General features: G+C 38.6%; 3 protein-coding genes, 1 long non-coding RNA gene and 1 pseudogene across 6 annotated transcripts in view; 3 read left to right on the plus strand and 2 right to left on the minus strand.

The window, feature by feature from the left end:
• Nucleotides 1-1,203, minus strand: part of LOC137977116 (uncharacterized) — a 12,193-nt gene extending 10,990 nt beyond the window's left edge. For 2 of the 3 annotated variants that reach the window (XR_011117796.1, XR_011117797.1), the window contains exons 1-2: nucleotides 927-1,203; nucleotides 188-287 (exon numbers count right to left, since the gene is read on the minus strand). This is a non-coding gene — a long non-coding RNA (uncharacterized lncRNA). The remainder of the gene's footprint in view (nucleotides 1-187; nucleotides 288-926) is intronic. The other variant, XR_011117798.1, reaches the window with a different exon arrangement.
• Nucleotides 1,204-1,472: 269 nt separating this feature from the next.
• Nucleotides 1,473-13,556, plus strand: LOC137977114 (beta-ureidopropionase-like). The gene is made up of 14 exons (XM_068824394.1): nucleotides 1,473-1,631; nucleotides 1,974-2,145; nucleotides 3,514-3,601; nucleotides 4,641-4,735; nucleotides 4,845-4,929; nucleotides 7,218-7,294; nucleotides 8,271-8,325; nucleotides 9,572-9,686; nucleotides 11,095-11,176; nucleotides 11,411-11,453; nucleotides 11,562-11,588; nucleotides 11,753-11,793; nucleotides 12,726-12,812; nucleotides 13,288-13,556. Exons 1-14 carry the CDS (start codon nucleotides 1,531-1,533, stop codon nucleotides 13,375-13,377), a joined length of 1,158 nt encoding a protein of 385 aa, XP_068680495.1. The 5' UTR covers nucleotides 1,473-1,530; the 3' UTR covers nucleotides 13,378-13,556.
• Nucleotides 13,557-16,380: 2,824 nt separating this feature from the next.
• On the plus strand, nucleotides 16,381-18,483 carry LOC137976763 (uncharacterized; annotated as a pseudogene).
• A 2,830-nt stretch (nucleotides 18,484-21,313) lies between these two features.
• LOC137974743 (syntaxin-1A-like) overlaps nucleotides 21,314-22,500 on the plus strand; it is a 33,552-nt gene continuing 32,365 nt past the window's right edge. The window contains exons 1-2 of the mRNA XM_068821703.1: nucleotides 21,314-21,501; nucleotides 21,618-21,651. Coding sequence (XP_068677804.1) covers nucleotides 21,482-21,501; nucleotides 21,618-21,651 — 54 coding nt within the window. The 5' untranslated portion in view covers nucleotides 21,314-21,481. The remainder of the gene's footprint in view (nucleotides 21,502-21,617; nucleotides 21,652-22,500) is intronic.
• LOC137975694 (uncharacterized) overlaps nucleotides 22,147-22,500 on the minus strand; it is a 5,050-nt gene continuing 4,696 nt past the window's right edge. Inside the window, exon 2 of the mRNA XM_068822847.1 lies at nucleotides 22,147-22,500. This exon is cut by the window's right edge and continues 3,404 nt beyond it. The gene's annotated coding sequence lies outside the window, so the exon portion shown is untranslated.

The raw sequence follows: 22,500 nt of genomic DNA on the forward strand, positions 1-22,500 counted from the left end.
ACAGCTTTTAATGCTTAATTTGCCAAAAATAACAAGGCAAAACTGTTTTTTGGAAGCAGACAGCTTTATCTCAGTTACTATCTTGGTGTCATGCAAGGCAAAAATTCAAAATGCTGTGTTCTCAAAACGAAAAAACGCTGTGGGGCCTAAACTGGTAAAAAGATTTACTTCTAAGTAACTTTCTTACCTGGTATGGATAAAAGAATTAGAAAACCTATGACGTCATGTGAAAACACTCTATACAAGACCTTCACAGCTACATATAATTGTGTTTTGCCCAGAACATCCTAAGAGAGATCAAAATCCAAAATTAACACCCCTGAGAGAGACAACGAGCATCTCCACACCTATCAAGGGAGTACCCCTCTCTGGGGGGACAGGAAAGGATGACCTCAACAAAAATAATGCAGAACACCATTCCACAGAATTAACTGGACCCCACCAAGTGCATTCCGTCCAAAATCTTACATCCGTATTGTTTCCAGTTTCTCTTGACACTTACAATGGTCCCAAGAGAAATAAAAACAATGACTATGCAAAACTTTGGAGAGCAAACAAAGAGGGTTATGGTATTTTGAAGCGGGTCTAAAACACAGGTCACATTTCACAGGTCACTTCCTGCAGAGGTCATTGTTTTACCTTTTGGAAAGTAACCCTACCCCTCAATTTGGCTAACCTTAGGCCTAATTAGGGTTTTTAGGCCTAGGGTTTGCCAAATTGAGGGTTGTGGGTCACGAGTGACCTGTGGAATGTGACCTGTGTTTTAGACCTGCCGTATTTCAAAAGGGGGCACTACCATAATTGAAAGCAAACCATTCAGCGTTCGGCAAATAAGCTAGGCCGACCAGTCAAGCTTTCAGATCGGCGCATGAATTTATCCTGATTTATCTGAACTATTAATTGACTTTTTAAGGCGTTATACAAACCTAAATGAATATCATACGCGTGATTCACAAATGATTTGAACCTTTGAATGTTAATTGCCCGATCAGGCTGTGGTTTCCACATTAACTTCGGTAATTCCTCCCTAACCGACGCCATCGCAAAGTCCTTCCCAACAGGAGACCAATAATTCGACGCGCCACGTCACAGCCTTGGATCTGGGATTCGGGAAAGCGGCTAAAAGAGATTCAAATTGTGTTTCATTAAAAACTGAAGATAGGACTTCAAAACGAATAAAGTCAAAGCGTAAATAAATAGGCAGTCAAGAATTTCAGACAATTTGCAATTTTATTAAAGTTCTTTAATTACAAAAAAAGGACGTTAGGGAGGGGATAGTTTCAGTAGTTTCTAGATTTCAAAAAATTTGTTTTAGTTTATGTTGGTTCTTCCACGCTTTAATTTTTACTTCTTAAAAACAATCTTTTTACAGTTAAAATGTTTTGACATTTTATGAATGAAATTCAAAAGTAACTCGTTGACAGTTTCTAATGAATTCTCCCCACCCTAGACAGAAATAAAGTAACATCATACGATCTTTGGAACGTTGTCACGCGCGGTCATCTTATTAGCTTGTGAGTTTTGTAAAATATGGCAGGTGAATTTACGAGCTTGGAGAGTTGTTTGGAAAAGTATCTTCCACCGAGGGAACTAGAGGAAGTAAATAGGATTTTGTATGGCAAACCAGTGAGGTATTTTGTCGTGAATCTTTTACTAGCGCACGATCTCCTCTCCGTCTGTCGTAAGATCCGTACAGTTTTTGCCCAGTGCTGTTTTGCCTGGTCTCTCATGTACCGGTCCGAAATAATTAATGTCCACAAAACAAAAGAACAAAGCGAACATAACAATACCTAATTAGCAAGGTCTAATCGGAATAACAGCACTTGGTATGAAGTCTACCCACTGTTTTGCGCCCCACTGCCCCCTCACACCCATCTTAATTCGGTCGATTTGCATGGCCAAATGACAACTTGAAAGGCTTAATGTAAATTGATAGAGCTAACTTTTAATTTTGTTTGTCACTTTTTGAGTAGCAAATTAGAGTTACCCTCTGAGGCATTGAGTTTGGCAGAAGAGAGAAACTTTGAACTGGCTGGATACAAGTTTGGTGTCCAGGAAGAACAACTCCGAAAGCCTCGCATTGTTAGAGTAGGTGCTGTGCAAAATAAGATAATTTTGCCCACAAATGCACCACTAGCAAATCAGGTATTTAACAACATCTTCCATTCACAAACTATGACCCCTTTGACAACGTCTGCATCCACTCAAGAGGTTAAATAATTTTATTAAAATGGCATAATTTCTAGCTTTGAAAAGTGCGTCAAAGTATTTTTGACTTTACCAAATTCAAGCCTTCTTGCTTCACACGGAAATATACAGAGATTAGTTTATCTAACACTTATAGAATTAACTGTCATAACCCCAGACAATTTTACTTGTCAATGCGGGCCCCCTTGGACATGAAAGTGTTTAATTACACATTTAAAACTAACTTTCATATTCCAGGTTTTAGGGCAGGATCTGTAAGTGACCTTTCACTGAGGATATGCTTAACCTATACCTGCCAACTCTCGCGCCTTAGGTGTGAGTCTCACGCCTGCGGGTTGAAAACTTCGATTTCACGCAGGGTCACGCTTGCGGGCCAATTTCTCATGCCTGATTGGAAAATGTGAGTTGTTGCCGTCTTGCTTGCCACAATTTCCAAAAACATGTTAACTCAGACCCATGTAAGGAACGAAAACCATGTGTAAAATAAATAAATGACAATACCTTCCTCACGATCTCTGATTTTTGAAGTGAAAAGCACTGGGAGCGAGCTCGCGTTTATACGTGTTTATACGTCTTCGACAGACTTCGGAAGACTTCGGACGTCTTCGGAAAACTTCGGAAATGATCGTGCTGCCTTCAAAAATCCTAGCACTCCCAGGATAAAAATCTCACACCTATATCTCAGAAAAAGTTGGTAGGTATATTAACCCCTAATCACCCCTAAATTTGTCTAGCATTAGGCAAACTAAGATCTATAGATGTCATTCATGGAGAGTAAGGGTTAAGGTTGAAAGGTACATTTGATTATGTGTCAAATGTAAAAATGTGTAATATCAGTATAATTAATACTGGGTATTATCACCATCATTGTGGGAGGCACAATGGCCTCATGGTTAGAGTGCTTGACTCCGGATCGAGTGGTCTGGGTTCAGGTCCTGGCCGGGGACATTGTGTTGTGTTCTTGGGCACTTTACTCCCAATTTACCGCCACTCTCCACCCAGGTGTATAAATGGGTACCGACAAAAATGTTTGGGGTAACCCTTCGATGGACTAGTATCCCATTAAGAGGGAGTCGCTTCATGCTATAGTCTAATAGAAACCGGAGATAAGCGCCGGCCTGGTGGGCCTCTCTAGGCTTTCAAAAAAGACTTTACCTTTTTATTATCACCATCACAAACTTCATAATCATTATTCACTTAAACAACACTTCTAGCTCTTGCCCCTTAGATAAAGCAAAACTTGGGTAAATTTATTAATACTATCTATTTTCATCTCTTGAGTGAATTTGTTGTCTTATTTTACAGTTGTCTGCTCTTCATGGTAGAATAAAAGAAATAACTGATACTGCAGCCCTTTGTGGTGTGAACATCATTTGTTTCCAGGAATGCTGGAGTATGTGCTGTAAAATAAATGCTGTACCTCTAATTTTATCACTTATAAAATGACGACAGCACAAATTTACTGTCTCATTTGCATGTTTAGTTTTTAATCCTAACTTCAAAATATTTGGTTTTCCTTAGAATGTAGTGGTTTCAATAATAAATTTACCAACAGCTGACAAAAGTGTCGGCTTCTTCACTCAGAGAAGTCGGCCACTTTTTTCCCTAAATTGAAGTAATTAAAGGCAGATTCTTTCAAACCTAAGATTATATCAGTCCAGGGCTGTTAACCCTCAAAGTCATCAAATATTGAGAATTGGTAGGGATGGGATAATAGATGATGATGTCATAACACCTGTGACATCATATGACGTCTTTTACATGAAAAATACTTGCTAACTCCGTTCAACGTATGATATTTAAATCAGGAATCTTTACAATTTTTTCAGCTACATTTGTCTTCACAATTTGGAAACCAAAAGTTAAAAGTCCTAACATTACTCCCTCTGAAGCAAAGTAAAATCAATGGACATGTTCAATCTCCGCGATTTGACACAAGTACGCAACCTAAGCAAAAAAGTAAAAAAAAAAACGCGAAAAAGATGTCATTTGGCCTTGCAATGTTTAATTTGATTGGTTTATTTTGGACCAATCACATTATTGCTTAAATTACAATCCGTCAATAGCAATGAACTGTTTTCCAGGGTTTATGAAATGTTCAAAATTTGTTATTATCGATGTTAAAATAACTCTTGAAAAATAACACGATGTATTTGAGATTTTATTGTTGTGAAACTCGATTCTCGCTAGAAATGACAAACTTTGGTGATTAATCAGGAGATTTTAGACTGTAATCTTGAAACTGGGAAATACGATCCAAAATGTGGAGTCTCCCTAATTATCCGGGAGAGTTGACAGCCCTGTCAGTCAGTTTAATTTCAATCAAACCAGCCGCCAACTTCAACTTGTATTGAAGCCTCTGCTTTATGTAGTAGGTATCTTGTAATGGTGACATTTTTCTCAAAATAAGAATTGTTTTCTTTGCCATATAGCGATGCCATTTGCTTTTTGTACTCGTGAAAAGCATCCGTGGACTGAGTTGGCTGAGTCAGCTGAAGACGGATCTACCATTAAGCTGTGCCAGGAGGTAAAATAACATTTTTCATTATAAATACAGTACAAAGGCAAAAAACTTTATGACTTTGTTGCAAACTTTTCTTCGGTTTATTGATATAAGTAACAGTTTCATCTCTCAGCTTGCCAAACAGCACAACATGGTCATCGTTTGTCCGATTCTGGAAAGAGATGTTGTTAATCAAGAAAAACTCTTCAACACTGCAGGTGCATATTTGATTCCTATATTTGTATAATTTGCTTTATAGAGCAGTTTTCAATTGACTGTCCAAAAACCAAAAGGAATGCAATATTATTACAGAGCCAATCACAAGCGCAAGCAATTATCATTTTCAGCCAACCACAAACAGTATTTAGTATTAACTGCAGTATTAGCTAGTCAATGAAGAGTAAAACCAATCCTGCAATTACTTTGTAATTCCTGGCCAATCATAGAAAATAGCCCTTATTCATAAATGGAGGTCAATTTATGATTCTTTTGTCCAAGTGCAAATTAGCCTACCAAGTCTCGATACCATACAATGAATTGAAAAGAATTCTTGCTCTAAAGTGAGGCTTGGTAGGCTAATTTGCACTTGGACAAAAGAATTATAAATGTGACCGCCATTTATGAATAAGGTCTATGTTCTATCATGTTCTGATGTCAAGTGAATAACTAGCCAATCAAGCCATTATTGCCAAGCCATTATAACTGGGAATTTTCAATCGCATTTCCATCTGAATCCCTCTAATTTAGAGCTGCATTTCTTTGAAAACAGTAACAAACTAAATGATTGAGATTGTGGCTACTTTTTACTTGTTCAAGGAGCAGAATTTACTTGTTCAAGGAGTACACACTAAAGAATTTCCTTAGAAATTCGCAATTTGTTTTTGCACTGTAATACCAGGGCTCTGAGCAAGGTTGAAAAATACTTTTTAATCAGCAGCTTTCTTTAGCATGCTACCCATTTCTTTTGTATTTGAAATTCCCGCTTTTTTAGATACATGTGTATCTTTGCTGGCCATTTCACATCCAATGCTTTGGTTGCTGATTTCTCTCTCTTTTTTTAACAAAGTTTTTAACACGCAGTCCTGTTGTTGTGCTTTGGTCTTCATTGCACCAAAAACGGAAACGGAAGACATTCTTTTCAGAGAAGCTGACATTTTACAGATTCCCTGGGAAAAGATTTAATTTAATGTTATAAGGCCTGGCTTTTTTATGACCTAGCGATGGTAGACTGGCTTTGATTCTCCGATGCAAGCAAAAACAACACTCGGCATTGTTGTTGTGCTAAAAAAAAATGGCATCCACGTTGATCACAGCCAAAAATAAACAGAATGGTTGTGAGATTTTTCTTGTTTTATATTTCTTTTGCATTTCTGTGTCAGTAAGGAATCAAAGTAATTCACAACTTAATTAAGGCTTTCAAAACCTATTTTTAAGAAGGATCGATTTAGAAAACGTATTAAGAATAAAAAGTAACAACACTATCCGACGTTTCGGAGTCAGACATGAGTCCATTATCAAGGTTAAACTGTACTGGAAAAATTCGCAATTTAAAAACAACGGGCGTTAGGTCAAAACAAAGACATGCATGCAAAGACATGCAACTATCGTTTAATTTCCATTTATGCATGTCTTTGTTTTGACCTAACGCCCGTTGTATTTAAATTGCGAATTTTTCCAGTACAGTTTAACCTTGATAATGGGGTCATGTCTTACTCCGAAACGTCGGATAGTGTTGTTACTTTTTATTCTTAAAACCTATTTTTACAACAAAAAACTAAAGAAAATGCATGCTGTTTGTGTTTACACAGAATAAAGTGCTGTACAGCATGAGAGAGATGATGTAATGCAAAAACAATACTAATCATTGTTTTACTGATCGATTCGATTGGCTAGTTAAATGAATACTATGTTATACTTCTGATTGGCAGTCTAAGAGTAATTACTCATCATCTTGTATAGAGTTAATGAGAAATTATAACAAAGCAAAACTAAAACCACAGCAATGGCATGATTACTTTTGACAATCATTTGAAAACTGCTCTAATAGTAATGTGCAATAAATTGGTATAAAAATGATTACTAGCTAATGGCGTTCATTTCTAAGGAAGGTTTGGTGCAGCTGCATCAAAGGGTGTTTGTAGCACAGAAATTTGAAGGATTGTGAAACTCACAATCTCCAAATTGATACTGTGACACAGGGTCAGGGCTCGTAATGCCAGCTTTTTAATCTGGGTATGGTGATTAATTTATTTTTGTTGACTGAGGTGATACTTCTAAATTTTTATGCTTTTAACTGAGGGTCATGCACATATACTTTTTCCATAAAATGTAATAAGAGCAAGTTTTTTATTTTTTGTGATTTATGATTATTAATTGCCTCCTGCAAGGTGATTTGCATGTGTGAAAGCAACTAAGTTTACTTTCAATTGCTTTCTTTGTGTTTGCGTGGGTTTTTTGATCAGTCTGTGGTTTGTACAATGATTATTTTTGTTACAATGTGTTGCAGTTATAATTTCAAATAATGGGTCAGTCTTAGGAAAAACAAGAAAAAATCACATTCCAAGGGTTGGAGATTTTAATGAGGTAATGAGTTGCATCATCTTATTTTTTTCCATGGTAAGAGTCAAATGTACAACTTAGCCCTATATCACTGCAGTCGTTTGAGTCAGATCTTGCTCTTTAACCTCTACAACTTCCAATAACTTCAATCCCTTGTGATGTTTCCTCTTAGGAGTAATGGTTATCAACTCGCAATATTTTGATCTTGCAGTACTTTTCATTTTAATACTGTTATCATCTTCATCATCATCTATCGACCGCAGTCGAGATGGATTGAACAAGAGAACGCCAGAGTTCTTTTTCCTTCATCAGGCTACATATGTGATCCACTGAAAGATTTAAGTCCCAAGCCACAACATCCATGTAGGTGAAAGGTCGCCTCCCTCTGTTGGAGCACGGGAGTCCCCAGGATATCACCCTCGAGACTGGTTGGTCCTGTGCTCGAGTGCAGTGGCTTGCGAAGCGTACCCTTCTCTGTGCGAGGATGGTTGATATTTGGGGAATATTCCCCTTATATTTGTTCCTTGGTTTGGTGATCCTGCACTCTCATAAGAAGCCTAGTGTAGGTGCCATCAAGTCGTTCTTGTAGGTCTCTCTTCATGGTCCAGGTTTCTGCGCCATATAGTAGTATGCTTTCTACGCTAGCTGTAAAGAAGGCCAGTTTAGTGGAGTTAGATATTCTAGACTGACAGACTGCCAGACTGGTATAGTTGTGAACAATGATGTGTCATCTCTACCCTTTATCCGAGTGCCTTTACTTGCAATGAGTAGAATTGAAGAGTGTATTGGGGTTGGTTTAAAAAGAAGTTCCTGTTGGATAGGTTCTTTAGGTTTGCCATTCGTAAACAACAGTTACTAATTCTCTACTAAATTTTAAGTTGTCTTCTTAAATAATAATATCCTTCATTTGTAATATTGCAGTACCCATTTGTATAGTTTCAGACTCTGCAATTCAAAGGAGAGCATTGCTTAACTTTTTTTGTTTTCATGTTTCTCAAAGTCCACATATTACATGGAGGGTGACACAGGACACCCAGTTTTTCAGACACAATTTGGTATGTAATAATAATTATTATTGTCTTGACTAATAATTTAAGTCAAACCCTTCCAAAACCTCTTAGGTTTTGACAGTTCATTGTTTTTTTATTGGCCCCGACATGTCTGACATCCCGTTTGTTAATAGATATATTCAATACCCTGTCAAGAAACACCGACATACCTGTAACGTCCAAGAATAATAATTATCTCCTGCTGATGTTTATAGTGGAGAAAAAACAATTTACAGCTCAGCTCAAGATATCACTGTGTCATTACACTTTTTCATGAATCAGGCCGCTACTTTTCAGGAGTTTCTTTCCAAGTATAACTGTAAATCAAATTTTCTTAAGTACTACCAAGTTTTAAGCGCAATACCAAGCTTTAAGTCAAAAAAAGTGGGAGAGATGGATAACACGGCAGTGGAGGGTTTTGTCCAAGGGGCCTCATCTTTTATGCTAGATGAGAACATAGAGTTAAATTTAGAGAAATTATAATCTCGGGATACTTATCAGCTTTTAAATTGTAAACTACACCAGTCAACTCCAGCTGGCTTACAGCGTTGGAGTAAACCACTTCCAATTGATAGTGCCTCATGGGGAGAATCTTTTAAGATGTCATTAAAACTAAGAGAATTTAAGTTCAAACTTCTTCACCGAATTGTAGTGACCAAAAAGAAATTGAAAAGATATGGAATTAAAAGTAAAAGATTCCATAGACCAGCCTTTTCTTGACTGCCAATTCACCTTGTCTTTTACTCCTCAAGTGGTGGGGTGGTTTAATGCTACAAACAATACTAGTTTTAATCCAGAACCTAAAGAAATCGTGTTTGGCTTGTTCAAGCAAAGCCTTGCTGGGAATGGGGCTGTGAAAAAATTTAACTATACTTTTTTATACATGATGTATTACATCTATTCAACAAGCTAAAAGATAGCTCAATTATTTTGTCTGAATTTGTGTAATAAGATTAATTTTAAATACAAAGCTGAGAAATTTATATGATTCAATTTACTTGATTCTCCCTCTTTGATTGTTCACTCAGTTCCCATGCATGTTAGTATGCGATTAGCTGTTTTGGCTTGTATGTCATTATAAGTTGTATTTGTGTTTTTATATGTATCTTGGTATTCAAGTGTAATGTAAACTTCTGTTATGTATTCAATGAAAACCTTTTGTACTTGTTTCAAAAAAAAAAATACACTTTTGCGGTGTTTATATAGTTGAAGCTGTACTTTACTCTTGTCAGATTTTGCTTTTGTCATGTAGGTAGGATTGCAGTGAACATCTGTTATGGACGCCATCATCCTCTCAACTGGCTCATGTACGCAATCAATGGTGCAGAAATCTGCTTTAATCCTTCAGCCACAGTTGGAGCTCTGAGGTGTGAACTAATAAATTTAAAACTCTCTCCAGCACCCCTGAACTGGGCCCCATTCATGAGCAAATAATATCAAGTCACATGCATAATCTACAATCAGTTTAATTGAAAATCTGAACACATTCGGATCGCTTTCCTGAAGACTGGCTAACCAGATTTTTATGCTTTTGACCAGGGTTTGAGCCAGGCTGCGCCATTGCGCCAATCCCGCACTGATATTGAAATACGGCAAAGGGGACATTTTTGTCCCCTTCAAAATCTGGGGGAAAACTCAGAAGGAAGAACACAAGAAGAGATACAGTTTAGTACAAAAATTACAAGCTGAAACACAGACAGTGGGAGGAATCTTATCGTGCGTTTTACGTTCATTTTAGAGTCACTTTTCAGTCACTCTACTGATTTTCAACCAAGCGTGACGAATAACACAGCGAAAACGTATTCGTCCAATAGATAGCTTTTTTGCCTCAAATCGAAGCCAGATTGACCAGAGCAAAAAAATACAGAAGAAGAACAGTGTTTTAATGAGGAAGAAACAGATGGGGCTCAAACGAAAACACGATCTTTCCAGAAAACGTGGTTGCGAGATCACACGTTGTTGGGCTATGAAAAGGAGGCGATGTTCTGCTACTTTTGTCGGAAATCTAAGAAAACAAACCCTTTGGCATCGGAAAAAGGTGTACAGATTTTAGAACCTCAACTCTCCTAAGACACAAGGACTGTAACGAACTGTAGTGAGCGAATGTGAGACAATGATTACAGTAACATATATCAAATACCCACATTTCACCCTTGCTCACCATAGAGTCTCCAGTAGCTCAGTGGTTAGAGCATCCGTACTAGATCACGGAGGGTCGTGGGTTCGAATCCCATCTGGGGCTCGGATTTTTCCAAGTTCCCAGTGGGTTCATTTGTAACACCTTGTATTTGATATATGTTAATCATTGTCCCACATTCGCTCACTTTGTTCTTTTCATTATTTATATTATACTTATAGATTTTATAAAATGCACTATTTTGAGCTGATGATGTTAGAATAGCGTATAATCATAATCATTTTGTTATAGCTTGTTATCTTTTATTTTTTTACTGATTTTTTTTAAATTACCTCTGTCTCTTCCTTTCACGTATTATGTACGCTGCGGCCAGAGTAAGCCGCGGCTTATTTTCTCTCATATAAACGGCTCTAGTGTGTAGTACTGTCCTGAGTCTAAAAGCATTACATCTCCAATATACAATAACTCTGAATTGTCACTCTGTGCTCATCAACTGTTCGAACTTACCTGTAGTAACAAATTTTAGATACACTTTGCGTGCAAGAATTTCACGTTCGCCTTGCATAAATCAGTACCATTTGCAATAGAATATGCACCAAAGATGATATGGTGTGTACATGTATTTTATGTTTCTCTAGTGAACCCATGTGGCCAATAGAAGCACGTTGCGCATCCATCGCCAATAACTACTTCACTGTGGCAATTAACAGAGTCGGAACTGTAAGTGAAGATTGCTGAACTACCTATACAAAATAGTGCAGTTTGATTCCGTGGAAAAAGATTTTGCTTTATTTATTTATTTTGCGTTCGGTGGAACGTTTGTGATAAATTTAAAAGGAGTGTCTTTTTGTCGGTCTCAATTGATAGAGATCACATCTCAAAGGGGGCACTGGCTATTTGAGATATTTTACAGTTTAATAAAGGGTATCCTGATTTCCGTTTTGCCATTTGCAGGAAGTCTTTGAACATGAGTTTACTTCAGGGGATGGAAAGCCAGGTAGCTACTAGAATGAACTCATCCTTTGTAAATCATTTCAACTCCTTTCTTTCTGTATTGAAACATTTGTCCCAATAAATGTTTGTTTTTTTTTCCCTGTCTCCACAGCTCATAAGGACTTCGGACACTTTTACGGTACGTTTCAATCTGGTCTGCTTCTTGCCTCAAACACTGCTATAATCCAAAAGAAGACTTAGCTACGTAAACAGTTCTTTTGTGTTTGGCTTTTTTATAGCGTTTTGTTATAAAGAGACGCATGTTTGCAAGTGGACTCATCTGCAATTTCTTCTACTTTTTAGGCTCTTCTTACGTCAGTGCACCCGATGGCAGTCGCACACCTGTAAGTCAATCAGCAGGTATTTTTTACCTGCCACACGGCACAGGTCACGGAGACAATAATGGAATTTTAATGGTGCGACTCACTCTGAGAATTCCGGGGCAGATTGTTGTTCGCAAGTGTGCCTAAAATGAGAATTTTCTTTTGTTTCTCGATTCCCCTACTGGGTTTGTACCAAGGGCACCCTCGGTCATATCAAACTAATTAGGAACAATAATTTTAAGATTCTTACATCAATGAACAACTGTTGGCTGTACAAATGTTTCAAAGAAGACGACCCTCAAGGTACGTGGCCAAATGGTTGATCTTCTTCAGGGCAGTCATTAAGAGCCGGGGGCCGGTGATTTTCCCCACCTACATGCATCGGAAGTTTCATCCCAGTGGAGTTAACACAAATGTTAACACAAATCTTCATGAGGCAGTGTGGCCCAGTGGTAAGGGCGCTTGCCTTTAGATCCGGAGATCCCGGTTTCAAGACCCGAATACAATGAACTGCAGTTGAAACTCCTACAAAACTATCGAGGCGGAAAAAGAACATTAAAAGACTTTCGTACAGCGATGTTCGTATAAACCACACAAATAAATAGTTCTTTTCGCGGACGGTGATTGGCCGGCTAGCTCGGAGGTTATTCACCTCCAAGCAGCCGAAGAGAAACAAGATGGCTTCCCGCTTCGGATTTCAAAAAAAGTAAGTTTTTGGTCTAACAGTTATTCAGCTTGTGTGGTATATTCTAAAACAATGTTCACCTAATTACTGCTTTGTAGAGACATTTTAAGCACTCTCTGTCCCTTTTCTGATGGAAATAGCACCTGTGACCTGTGACCTGTAAAAAACAACTTCTGACAGTAAATCAATCAGATGGGCCTATGATGCATAGTCCTCATGTGAAAAACTTGAAAGTCTTGAATGTATTTTTTTAATATTCCATCGTTAGGGTTTGTCTAGAGTTCGTGATGGCCTTCTTGTAACTGAGGTGGACTTGAATCAGTGTAGACAAGTGAAAGACAAGTGGTGTTTTCAGGTCGGTATCGCAAAGGTTAAAGCTTTAAGACCTTTGCGTATAGAAACGCTTGTTTAAAATGAGGAGAACTTTGCGGCTATTGGCCGAAAGGCTAACCTTTTGGTTCAGTTAAATGAAATGAAACTGGATGGATAGCTTTTCGGACACTTGTATCTTCTTCCTCATTTTACGTACTGTATTGAGCAAATAAATCTTTCCATATGTACTTAACAATCCAGCCAAAGAGTTGGACACGAAATTCCCAGTGTTGTTTCTAACGTATCTTAATTTTTTTTTGTATTTTATTACTACTATTTTATTAACATTTTACAGAGTAGATAAGTGATGGATACAATATGAGAGACAGTTCGCATTGCATCCACAAACTCTAGGCTAAACCGAAAGTTTGGCGTAAATAAACGTAAATTTCTTATTCAATTAAGATTCTGTTTGTGATTACTTCGTATTTTAAGAGACAAATGTTTTTTGTTCTCAGATGACATCGCGCCTAGAAATGTACGCCAAGTCATTAACAGAGGCTGTGAAGCCAGACTACAAGCGGCAGATCATTCACGATGAAGTGTAGAATTGAAGCTATTGTGAAGAAAAACATGGAAGATTTTGTTATATTTCAGGTCGCAATCAGCCTATCTTTCGCAATTTGGTAGCTTGGTGCTGCATTTGAAGTACGTGTAAACTATGGATGAAAGGCATTCCTGAGAGTGATTCTAGTAAAATCGCACAATTGTGTGTAAAGGAACTTTATTTAAGTCTCTAATTTTCTAACGCCGGAACACTAGTTGGGGACAATGTGAATCGAAATCATCAAATCCACGCAGATCAAATCAAATTCTGGTTTTTGAAGAGAAAGGAAAACCGGAGTACCCCAGAGAAACCTGGAGGAAAACCTCTCGGTGCATCCATGGTAGAGAATTGAGAACCGTGTCTGGGAATCGAACCCCGGCCACATTGGTGGGAGGCAAGTGCTCTCACTACTGCGCCAAAAAAGATGTGGACGAGTTTGGTGAATGTATTTTGCAACAGGAATCAGAAAATACAACAGTTAAAATCAAAAAGTGATATGACATGGAAACATGGAAAACGAGAAGAGAGAAGTATAGCCATGTAGTAAATCCTTTATTGACCAAGCTTGTTTGATCAAGATAGATGGATACAGTGGAACCCAGGTAATACGGACACTAAGGGGACATGCCATCTTGTCCGTATTATCCAGGTGTCCGTATTAAGCGGGCACTGAGAAAAAATGTCCCGAACACATCAATGTTTTAACGATATGAAAGACTACAGCAGACATTTCGACCAGAAAACGAACGTTTAAGGTGATTCCCTTGTTTTGCACTGCGCATAACATTGCAACTCGGAGATGGCGGTGTTTCACCCCGGCCATCTGAAGAGAGGCAATAAAGGCCGCTTTTTTGCGTTTCAAGAGCTTTTAAGAGCAATCATGATAACTCTTCTCGGTTAAGAAGGTGTTGTTTTGGAACTCGCCCCAGTCCTTTTGCGGAAAATGATCATTTTGAAGCCCAAATTACCCCTTTGCCATGCATTATCATAGTGTTGTGAAGAAACAAGCACGGTGACCCCCCCCCCCCCCCCCCATTTTTAATAGTTCTATTTACCCGTAATAGGTACACGGAAAACATATTTTAAGGAGAAAAAAAATTGGATAGTATAAGTTGTAGTATTTACATATAAATGACGTGAAACTGCATTTGGAGCCAGACAAAGTCTTTTTTTCGCGAAGTTAACACAAATACATTATCAATACAGTTTTGACATCTTCTGGCACTAAACTCTTTTCATTATTATCATAATTAATTCGTCTTAAAATAGTTAGAAAAAGCACAAATAACAGACTAAGCACAACACCTGAACGTTCGAAGGCCGCTTGCCAGCAACCCAGTTTTGGCGCCATAGTTTGTTGAAAAAAAGTTGCCACAAAACCTTTCAAAAGGTTTTCTAGCCCCTTATATAATTGCGAACAATTGAAGTGACGTTTGATAGCACGGTTTTTCCCGCTCTCTGAATTCTGATTGGTCATTTAAATTTCAGTAGCTCTCGCCGCATGCACGGAGTAGAACAGTAGTAGGGACAGGTGATAAGTGCTAGGGACAGTGGTATGGACAGTTGATCAGTAATGATACGTAGTAGGGCATATGGACGACTATATGTTAGGCGACTATATGGCTTACTGGCACGAGGTATATACCCTCATGCGCCTCTGAGGTCTCAACCTCGTCCCTAGGGTCTCCATTGTCGTCGACAAGATACCTTAGGAACAAGCTTACTGAGGTCTGGGTCCTCAAAGTGATTCCTCAGTATTGCACTGCGCATATGGTGTGTCAATATATATAAATTGGATCAAATTTACAACATTGAAAATATGGCGTAAGTTGATCATACACGTTGAAATAGTTTTCAAAACATTTGAAAGAAGTTGAAAATGACCCATAATTCTTTGCGAATAAGTGCGCGCATTCTGAGAACATGGGAGAGATAGACAGACACGTGACACGAGATAGACAGGTAGGATGGTGTTTTACTCTTAACCCTTTGATTACTATCTGGCAAAATACGTCCAGCTTTATCCACGGTCCCATCTACCCCTTGTGACGTCATCACTTTTAAAGGTCAGGAACAGCTTTGTCCACTAACTTTTGCAGAGAGAAGAGATCTTTCAAACTATACCAGAATGAGCACAATTCAGTCAAGGAAACTGGAGAAACGGCCAAAAAGAACATGTAACACTGACCTGAAATCTCCATGAAAAGCTTGCTCCATTACCCACCTACCTTTCTGAGCACCTAATTCTAAGATGATGAAAGGTTTCTCAGAAACTTTTCCCACCAAAATAAAGCCTACCAAATGCCCAGCAAGTTGAAAAAAAAAATGAGGCAAGGAAAGCGAAAAGAGAGGGAAGGAGAGAAAGCGAAAAAGTGAAAGTCGAAAGTGTTGTGCTACTTTTAAACCCAAAAAATTCGAAATTTTGCTTTCTGCGCATGCCCGAACTTTGCAAGCGCTTATTTTGCAGCTGGCTGAAAAGGCCGCGGAGTGTACAACCTGGAAACGGGTTTGTAGGGAGATTTAGCTGTTAAACAGCACGACAGTAACCAAAAAACCACTCAACTAGCTTCAAAACGTGTTTTTCGGCCAAATCTCCAGTAGCCAAACGGTTAAACGAGCACGGTGACCTATATTTTATATTCTATAATTTTGGTGTACAAATTATCCCCTTTAAAACAAAAATTTTTTAAAAAATTATCGGAAGGAAAAAAAGATATACCTAAAAAAATAAAGATATAGCTAAAAACGTACACAAAGTCCCTTACACAGGGATGTAAATTATGATCTTCAAAACAACGACTCGAGAAACGTTTTTAGTCGACGTCGTTTTAAGTTGAGTGATTTTTCCATAAACTACATAAGACAGTGTTCCATATGCTCTAGACTTTCTACCAATCAGGTGCTTTTTCAAGTGTTACTTTTAAAAACCCTCTCGTTTAGCTACAGCAAAATGTACCCTGAGCCGATGAAATAACGCGCGTGATTAGTATCTGTACAGGTATCAATGGGGTAAGATTGGTCCATTATATCTCTCAAACAAGCACGGTGACATATCGTAGTTCTCAAAACAGGGATTCGAAGGGAACATCCAGGGAAAGTTTCAAGAAAATCGTTCGACAACTTTTTTTTTCTGAGGAATCACCTTATTAAGTCACGGCAATTGCTTTTTTGCTGTCCACCTTTATTGAATGTGGACAACACGACAACGCCATTAAGCAGTAATTTTATTGGTTAAAAAAGGAAAATGATCGTGCTGCACGCATTTTTGTTAGCTTCTCACCCGTACTCGTCAAAACAACAACTTGAAATGTCCTATGATTTAAGGTTTTGATGACAACGTGGGCACACCGCGGTGGATCTTTCATTCTCTCTCTTTACTTCAAATCCGTCCATACCAATACATTTAATGGATACTTCGCCCATAATGTACAACATAATAGACCTTTTTACCGATACGGCGGCCATTTTGATTTATATTGTTTCGAATAGCTATTATGGGCTGCCCAAGGGGCAAATACACATTAATTTGCCCCCTGAGCATCCCATAATGTCTTTCGAAACAATAGAAATCAAAATGGCCGCCGTATCGGTGAAAAGGTCTATTGAGATGGAATAGGCGTGAAATACTTAAAAGAGCTCAAACTTATAAGTAAACATAATTTCTAATCATCCAGTTTTGTAAAATGTTAAAGAATTAAATTAAATCTTTTACTGGAAATAGTGTATTAAAACGAAAGAAAAGACGAAGGAAGAGACTGGGAAGAAAAAATTGATGAACGCTGGTTTAAGCACCTTTTTGAAAACGAGACCGACGCAAAAATTGATGATCCTCGGTCAGGAAATGAATCCCAGGACACAGACAATTCACAGTTGCAAGACATTGAGGGCAGGTTTGACTTTGTTCCTGCTTTAAGATCATTAGAATGGCCAAAGGTATCGCAAGATTGGATCACAAGAGCGCGCAAATGGCCATCATCTTGCGTTGTCAACGAGATTATACAGGAAGGGTTCCATTTGGTTGTAAAGCCCCCAAGGAAAGGTGGAAACCCTGACTGTGACTTCAGAATATCATTTTCTCACGCAGAATTCCTGTTAAGCAAAGAGATGAATGACGCCCAGCGCGAATTGTATCGCTGCCTGAAGAAATACCATCGAGTATATCTGTCCACTGACCCGAAAGGTATGGTAACATTTCACTTGAAGAAAGTCCTGTTGCAAACTATTGAAGAAACAGGTTCCGTGATATGGACGGACAACAACAGATGAAGTTATTTCGAAACCTTCACGAAGCCCTTAAGAGAAAAATTTGCCACACTTCTTTGTAAAATCATTCAACCTGTTTGGCGTAGATTACATTGAAAGGTCTTCGATTCTCGAGATCTTGTCAGATAAAGTTGAGCAGATAATTGCAAATCCGACGCAATTTGGAAAATAGCTCCTACAAAGACAAAAAAATGCAGCTATAGTTTCAAAGAAGGCTGACTGCATTGCCGCAACCACAAGTACTACGCCGATGTCTTCGACCAAAACGAGGCAAGAATTAGAGCAAGAAGCTCATTCTAACCGGAAGTTGCAGACGACCAACCAAGGAAGCATCATTCCACCTTCAAGTCTTCGTTATCATGACTTGAAAGATCTTTTCTTTGCTACAGTTAAAGAATTGATCGTTTTCGCTTTTGACGACTCCGAAAGTAACATCAAAGCTCTTGTTCCCTTGGAAACGTCCTTAGTAGAAGAGCTTAGAGATATCACAAAAAGGCATAACCTCCCCAGAGAGGTTCTCCCTATGATGTTTGAAGATGAATGCTGGGAGATGGCTTATGGCAAAATCTGGATCAGCTCTGAACCAAACATGAAACTCAGAATACTTGATGGTATCCAAGGTGTTATTAAAACTTGGAAGTACATCTTGGAGCAACCCGACTTTGGAATAGGAAATGAAGAAGCCATATTTCGAAGAATGGTTGATCCTGCCTCTAAAAATCCCTCTGATTTGAACCACGTTTTGCCTGCTGGGGCAGGGACGCTTTACCTTGATAGATTTCTCAACAGTGTTAAGGCCAGGCGATCTTACACAAAAGTCATGGATGACATCCCGTTAGATTGATATTAATAATTATTGATCAATTGTGTGACCAATCAATACCTTAAAGTTGCGTAGTTTTCCTACAACTACCATGCGAGGATAACAGTGGTGTAAGAGGAGACGGGCAAAATTCACAAGAGGCACCGAAGACCAAAACTTATTTATGTGTCTCGAAAGTTATCGGGAAAACAAAGTGTACAAGTTCATTCAATATGATCGCACTTTTTTTGTGACAAAATATTTGCACTTTTTACCCTTAAAAAACCCCTTCCATTGCACTGTCATTTTTTGTTAGTGCACGAGTGTTTTTCTAGCTTGGAATAGAACTGGAGGTCAAGTTTTAATTAACAGACCTTTAAAAGTGGATTTTCCTCAGAGACTTTCCGAAAAAATATTTTTTTAAAAAGAGATTATCGTGTACTGAGGGGAGCAGGGCTGGCACAGTGGTTAGAGCACTCGCCTTCCACCAATGTGGCCCGGAATCGATTCGTGGATGATTCTACACCATATGTGGGTTGAGTTTGTTGGTTCTCGTCTCTGCCTCGAGAGGTTTTTCCCAGGGCACTCCGTTTTTCCCCTCTCCTCAAAAACCAACATTTGCAGGCGTAGCTCAGTTGGCTAGTGCGCGGCTTTCAGAGCAAGGGGTCCCCTGTTCGATCCCCTCTGACTTCAACGTCTGTTTCAACTTTCCTCTGATCCGTGTAGCTATAGCTTTAAATTCCCTTAAAACGGAGCACTGACAGAGCAAGGGTGGTAAAGGGCGCACCAAGGGCTGCCATTAATACCAGCCTCGTAGCTGAAGGAACTACCGACGTTAAATAGAGTGACTTTACTTTACTACACTAGAGGTTTTTCTTTAGTGATTTGTCTTCAAAACGTTCGGTATTATGGAACACTATTAACTCACTGAGGTCAGTCATCTTGTACTTTTATTACGTCAGTTACCAACTGAATCATCTTGCCAAATGGGTCCTGAGTGTGTAAGAAGATAAGCAACAACAACAACTTACAGTATTGTACTCTTACCTAACATACAAAGTAATGTTGTTGTTGTGTAAGAAGATAAAGGGATAACCCTGTTTTTCCCTGGGGATTTAGGTCCTCGGGAGAGGGACTGATTTGAAAAGACATAAGTGCCCCGAGGTTTTGGTTACTGCGCTCGTTCTCTAGCCTCTGGCTGTAATACATACAAAGTGCACAGTGTTTCCCAATATGGACGGACCTCAGAAACTGGTGATTAACATTTCAGTATATGTTTTCTAAAGCTAATAAAATGCTTGGGTGTTACAATTGACGAATTTCGCTCGCTCCTGCAACTAATCCGACTGCAGGAATTTTTATTAACTGCTGCTTGCGCATCATCCCTCGGGTCCCTCCCTGGCGGACTCCCGGCTTTTTGATAAATGCAAACCTATCAACCTCAAAATAGCTGATAAAACCGCTTAAAGGGATATCACATGACTAACAGGAGGTAGTCAACAGGACGAAAGTCAGCTAATGCAGTCGAGCGCAGTTTGGTTCGCCATTTAATGTTCTTGAACTTTTTATAAACAATCAAACCAAGGAACTTGAGAATGTTTCCTTCATCAGAAATGGCTTCCATATCATAAGAGGACACCTCTTGTTCGGTTCATTTCCACTCTGAGCAGCCAAACAAGCAGACAGTTTCAACAGTCGCCTGCTTATATAATTCAAAGAGTAATTACTTTATGTATCCCTTATTACAGTGTATTGTTAATTATTATACATAAATATATATATTTTTGTTATACTCCGAATTTTCCCTTTTATTCTGTAGACCTAAAAAAAAACCCTTGTATGCCCCCATATACCCTTGAATACCCTTGCATTTCGCCATTTTCCCTTTTATACCATGCCATAGAAAATGTAGCCAATCGGAATGCAGGAAAGCAGTTGTACCGGTATATTCGTCAGTATTCCACCGAACCTTCCCATCAATCAGTGTAATTCAATGGTATCACATCCAACCTTCCCATTGTGCCTTGCTGGTCACTGTATTTTCTATAGCATGGTATAAAATTATTATACAACCCTTTTTCGTGGTATACCATGGAATGTCCCTCTCTTCACTTGCATTTTCTTGGTATACACACAAGCCTTTTACCAACAAAATACAAATGACTCGTGGGATATTCCACGGTATACCACTCAAAAGTGTTGTATAACTAGTATCTACCCTATATACCCTTGAATATCCTTACATACCTCCATATACCCTTGTATACCACAATATACCTCGATCTTTCGGATATTGCATTTCTAGCGTTTTGATTAGTTCAATCAATCTCGGTTATTAGCTCATACCATATGTCTTATGATCTAATACGGAAATGCTTAGCGTCAAGTGTTGTCAAGCTGGAAACTGATTGTCTTTAATTTCCAAGTGTCCAAGCATTCAGAATAGGACATTTCATGATTTGCATGATGATGCCATATGACTACAAGTACCAGAATCCTTCAGGTTTTGCTTGTCTCATGTTAATTAGAGCTATTGTTACTTTTACCCCACTGGGAATACCGAATTTAAACATGAAAAGAAAAACAAACTGAATTGTGGTAGTTGTAATCAAATGACGCCTTTGTGAAAATTGCCTATTTTAATACGGTAATAGGCCATTTTCGAAAATACAATAATACTCTTTGTTTGTCCCTCCAAATTTTGCATAAGCATTTTTTCCAGTTTCTCTTGGGATTTACAAACCAAAAGCAATGCTTGTGAAAAATGTGGAGGGACAAAAAAAGGCTTTTATGGTATTTTCGAAAACGGCCTATCGTATACGGTACCATATTCTCATACATCACGAATCTAGCTATTGCTAGTAGTAGACCGCTGACCAAGAAGGCTGCTGTGGTGTAGTCATAAGTCAAGAGACGCACACTCTTTCATTGCTTTTCATGTAATGTAATGTCCTTTATTCACTGAACGATTATCTCATATTGTAACACAAAGATTATTCTACTTCTACATGGTAACAGTACTTTCACATCATGGGATAACATGCAGTACTTTCACATAAGGTGATCATGATCATGTCCTTGTTGCAGTAGTATTACTAAGTAATCAATACACTACAGCTGCATTCAAGGTTGGGAGTTGGTTGAGTCTGATACAGGTTCTGATTTACTGTTATCAGGATGAAGGACCGACTGGAGGCTCTCAAACATTCAGTGAGTAGAAATTCGTTTGCTAAGGCATTCGATTATGTGAGATTTCTACATTTTCATTCCGTAGTTAGCTTGCTCAAGTACAACAACCTTTCGTGCACCGTCAGTGTTTGTGCGAATGCAAGTCAGTTCGATCGAAAGTTGTTTCGATCGAAGGATCGTTTCGATCGACAAAAGTCGATTCGATCGAAGGCAAGAGTCAGTTCGATCGAAGACTGTAACTATTGCTTAAGTGTATTGAACTTCCTATTTATCAAATCTGTTAAAAAATATTTCCTGATACAGTTAACTTTGGAGTTGTGGAAAACACATTCTTGAACCTTGGTCTTCAAGAACATGACCGACCGCCAGCCGTCTGTTTCCATATTTGGTATATCGCTAAATGCCAAGGCGTAGGCTAGACTCCAGTCTCCTTCTATGCATAATTTTGCGTTTTGTTTTCAAGGTGATTTTTTTGCGGTCAAAACAAGCCGAATATTATCTTTACGTTCTAATTCACTACGTTCAAACGAACGTAAATCATTTTCATCTTATAGATCCATAAAACAAACTGAACCACAGGTATGGGAGGATCGCAAGCGAACCCAAAACGTAACTTTTAATGGACATAGTATACAAGAAGTATTCAATTTCAACAAGCGGAACTTAGCATTACAAACCTGGTCTAAGCGACACACTTTAACGGCTAAAGTCGGCCTCTTTAACATACATATCTTTTGCCACATCAGTTTTCCATCGGCCGTGCAATTTCAATAATCTCTCGGAAGCAACTTTGGAATCGTCGTTTATCACGACTGAAGTAATCCCATGGCCACCCGATCGTAAACCATGCAGACTATAGACCTTTGGATC

Source organism: Montipora foliosa, chromosome 11 (genome assembly GCF_036669935.1).
Source record: "Montipora foliosa isolate CH-2021 chromosome 11, ASM3666993v2, whole genome shotgun sequence".
Taxonomy (NCBI): Eukaryota; Metazoa; Cnidaria; class Anthozoa; order Scleractinia; family Acroporidae; genus Montipora; species Montipora foliosa.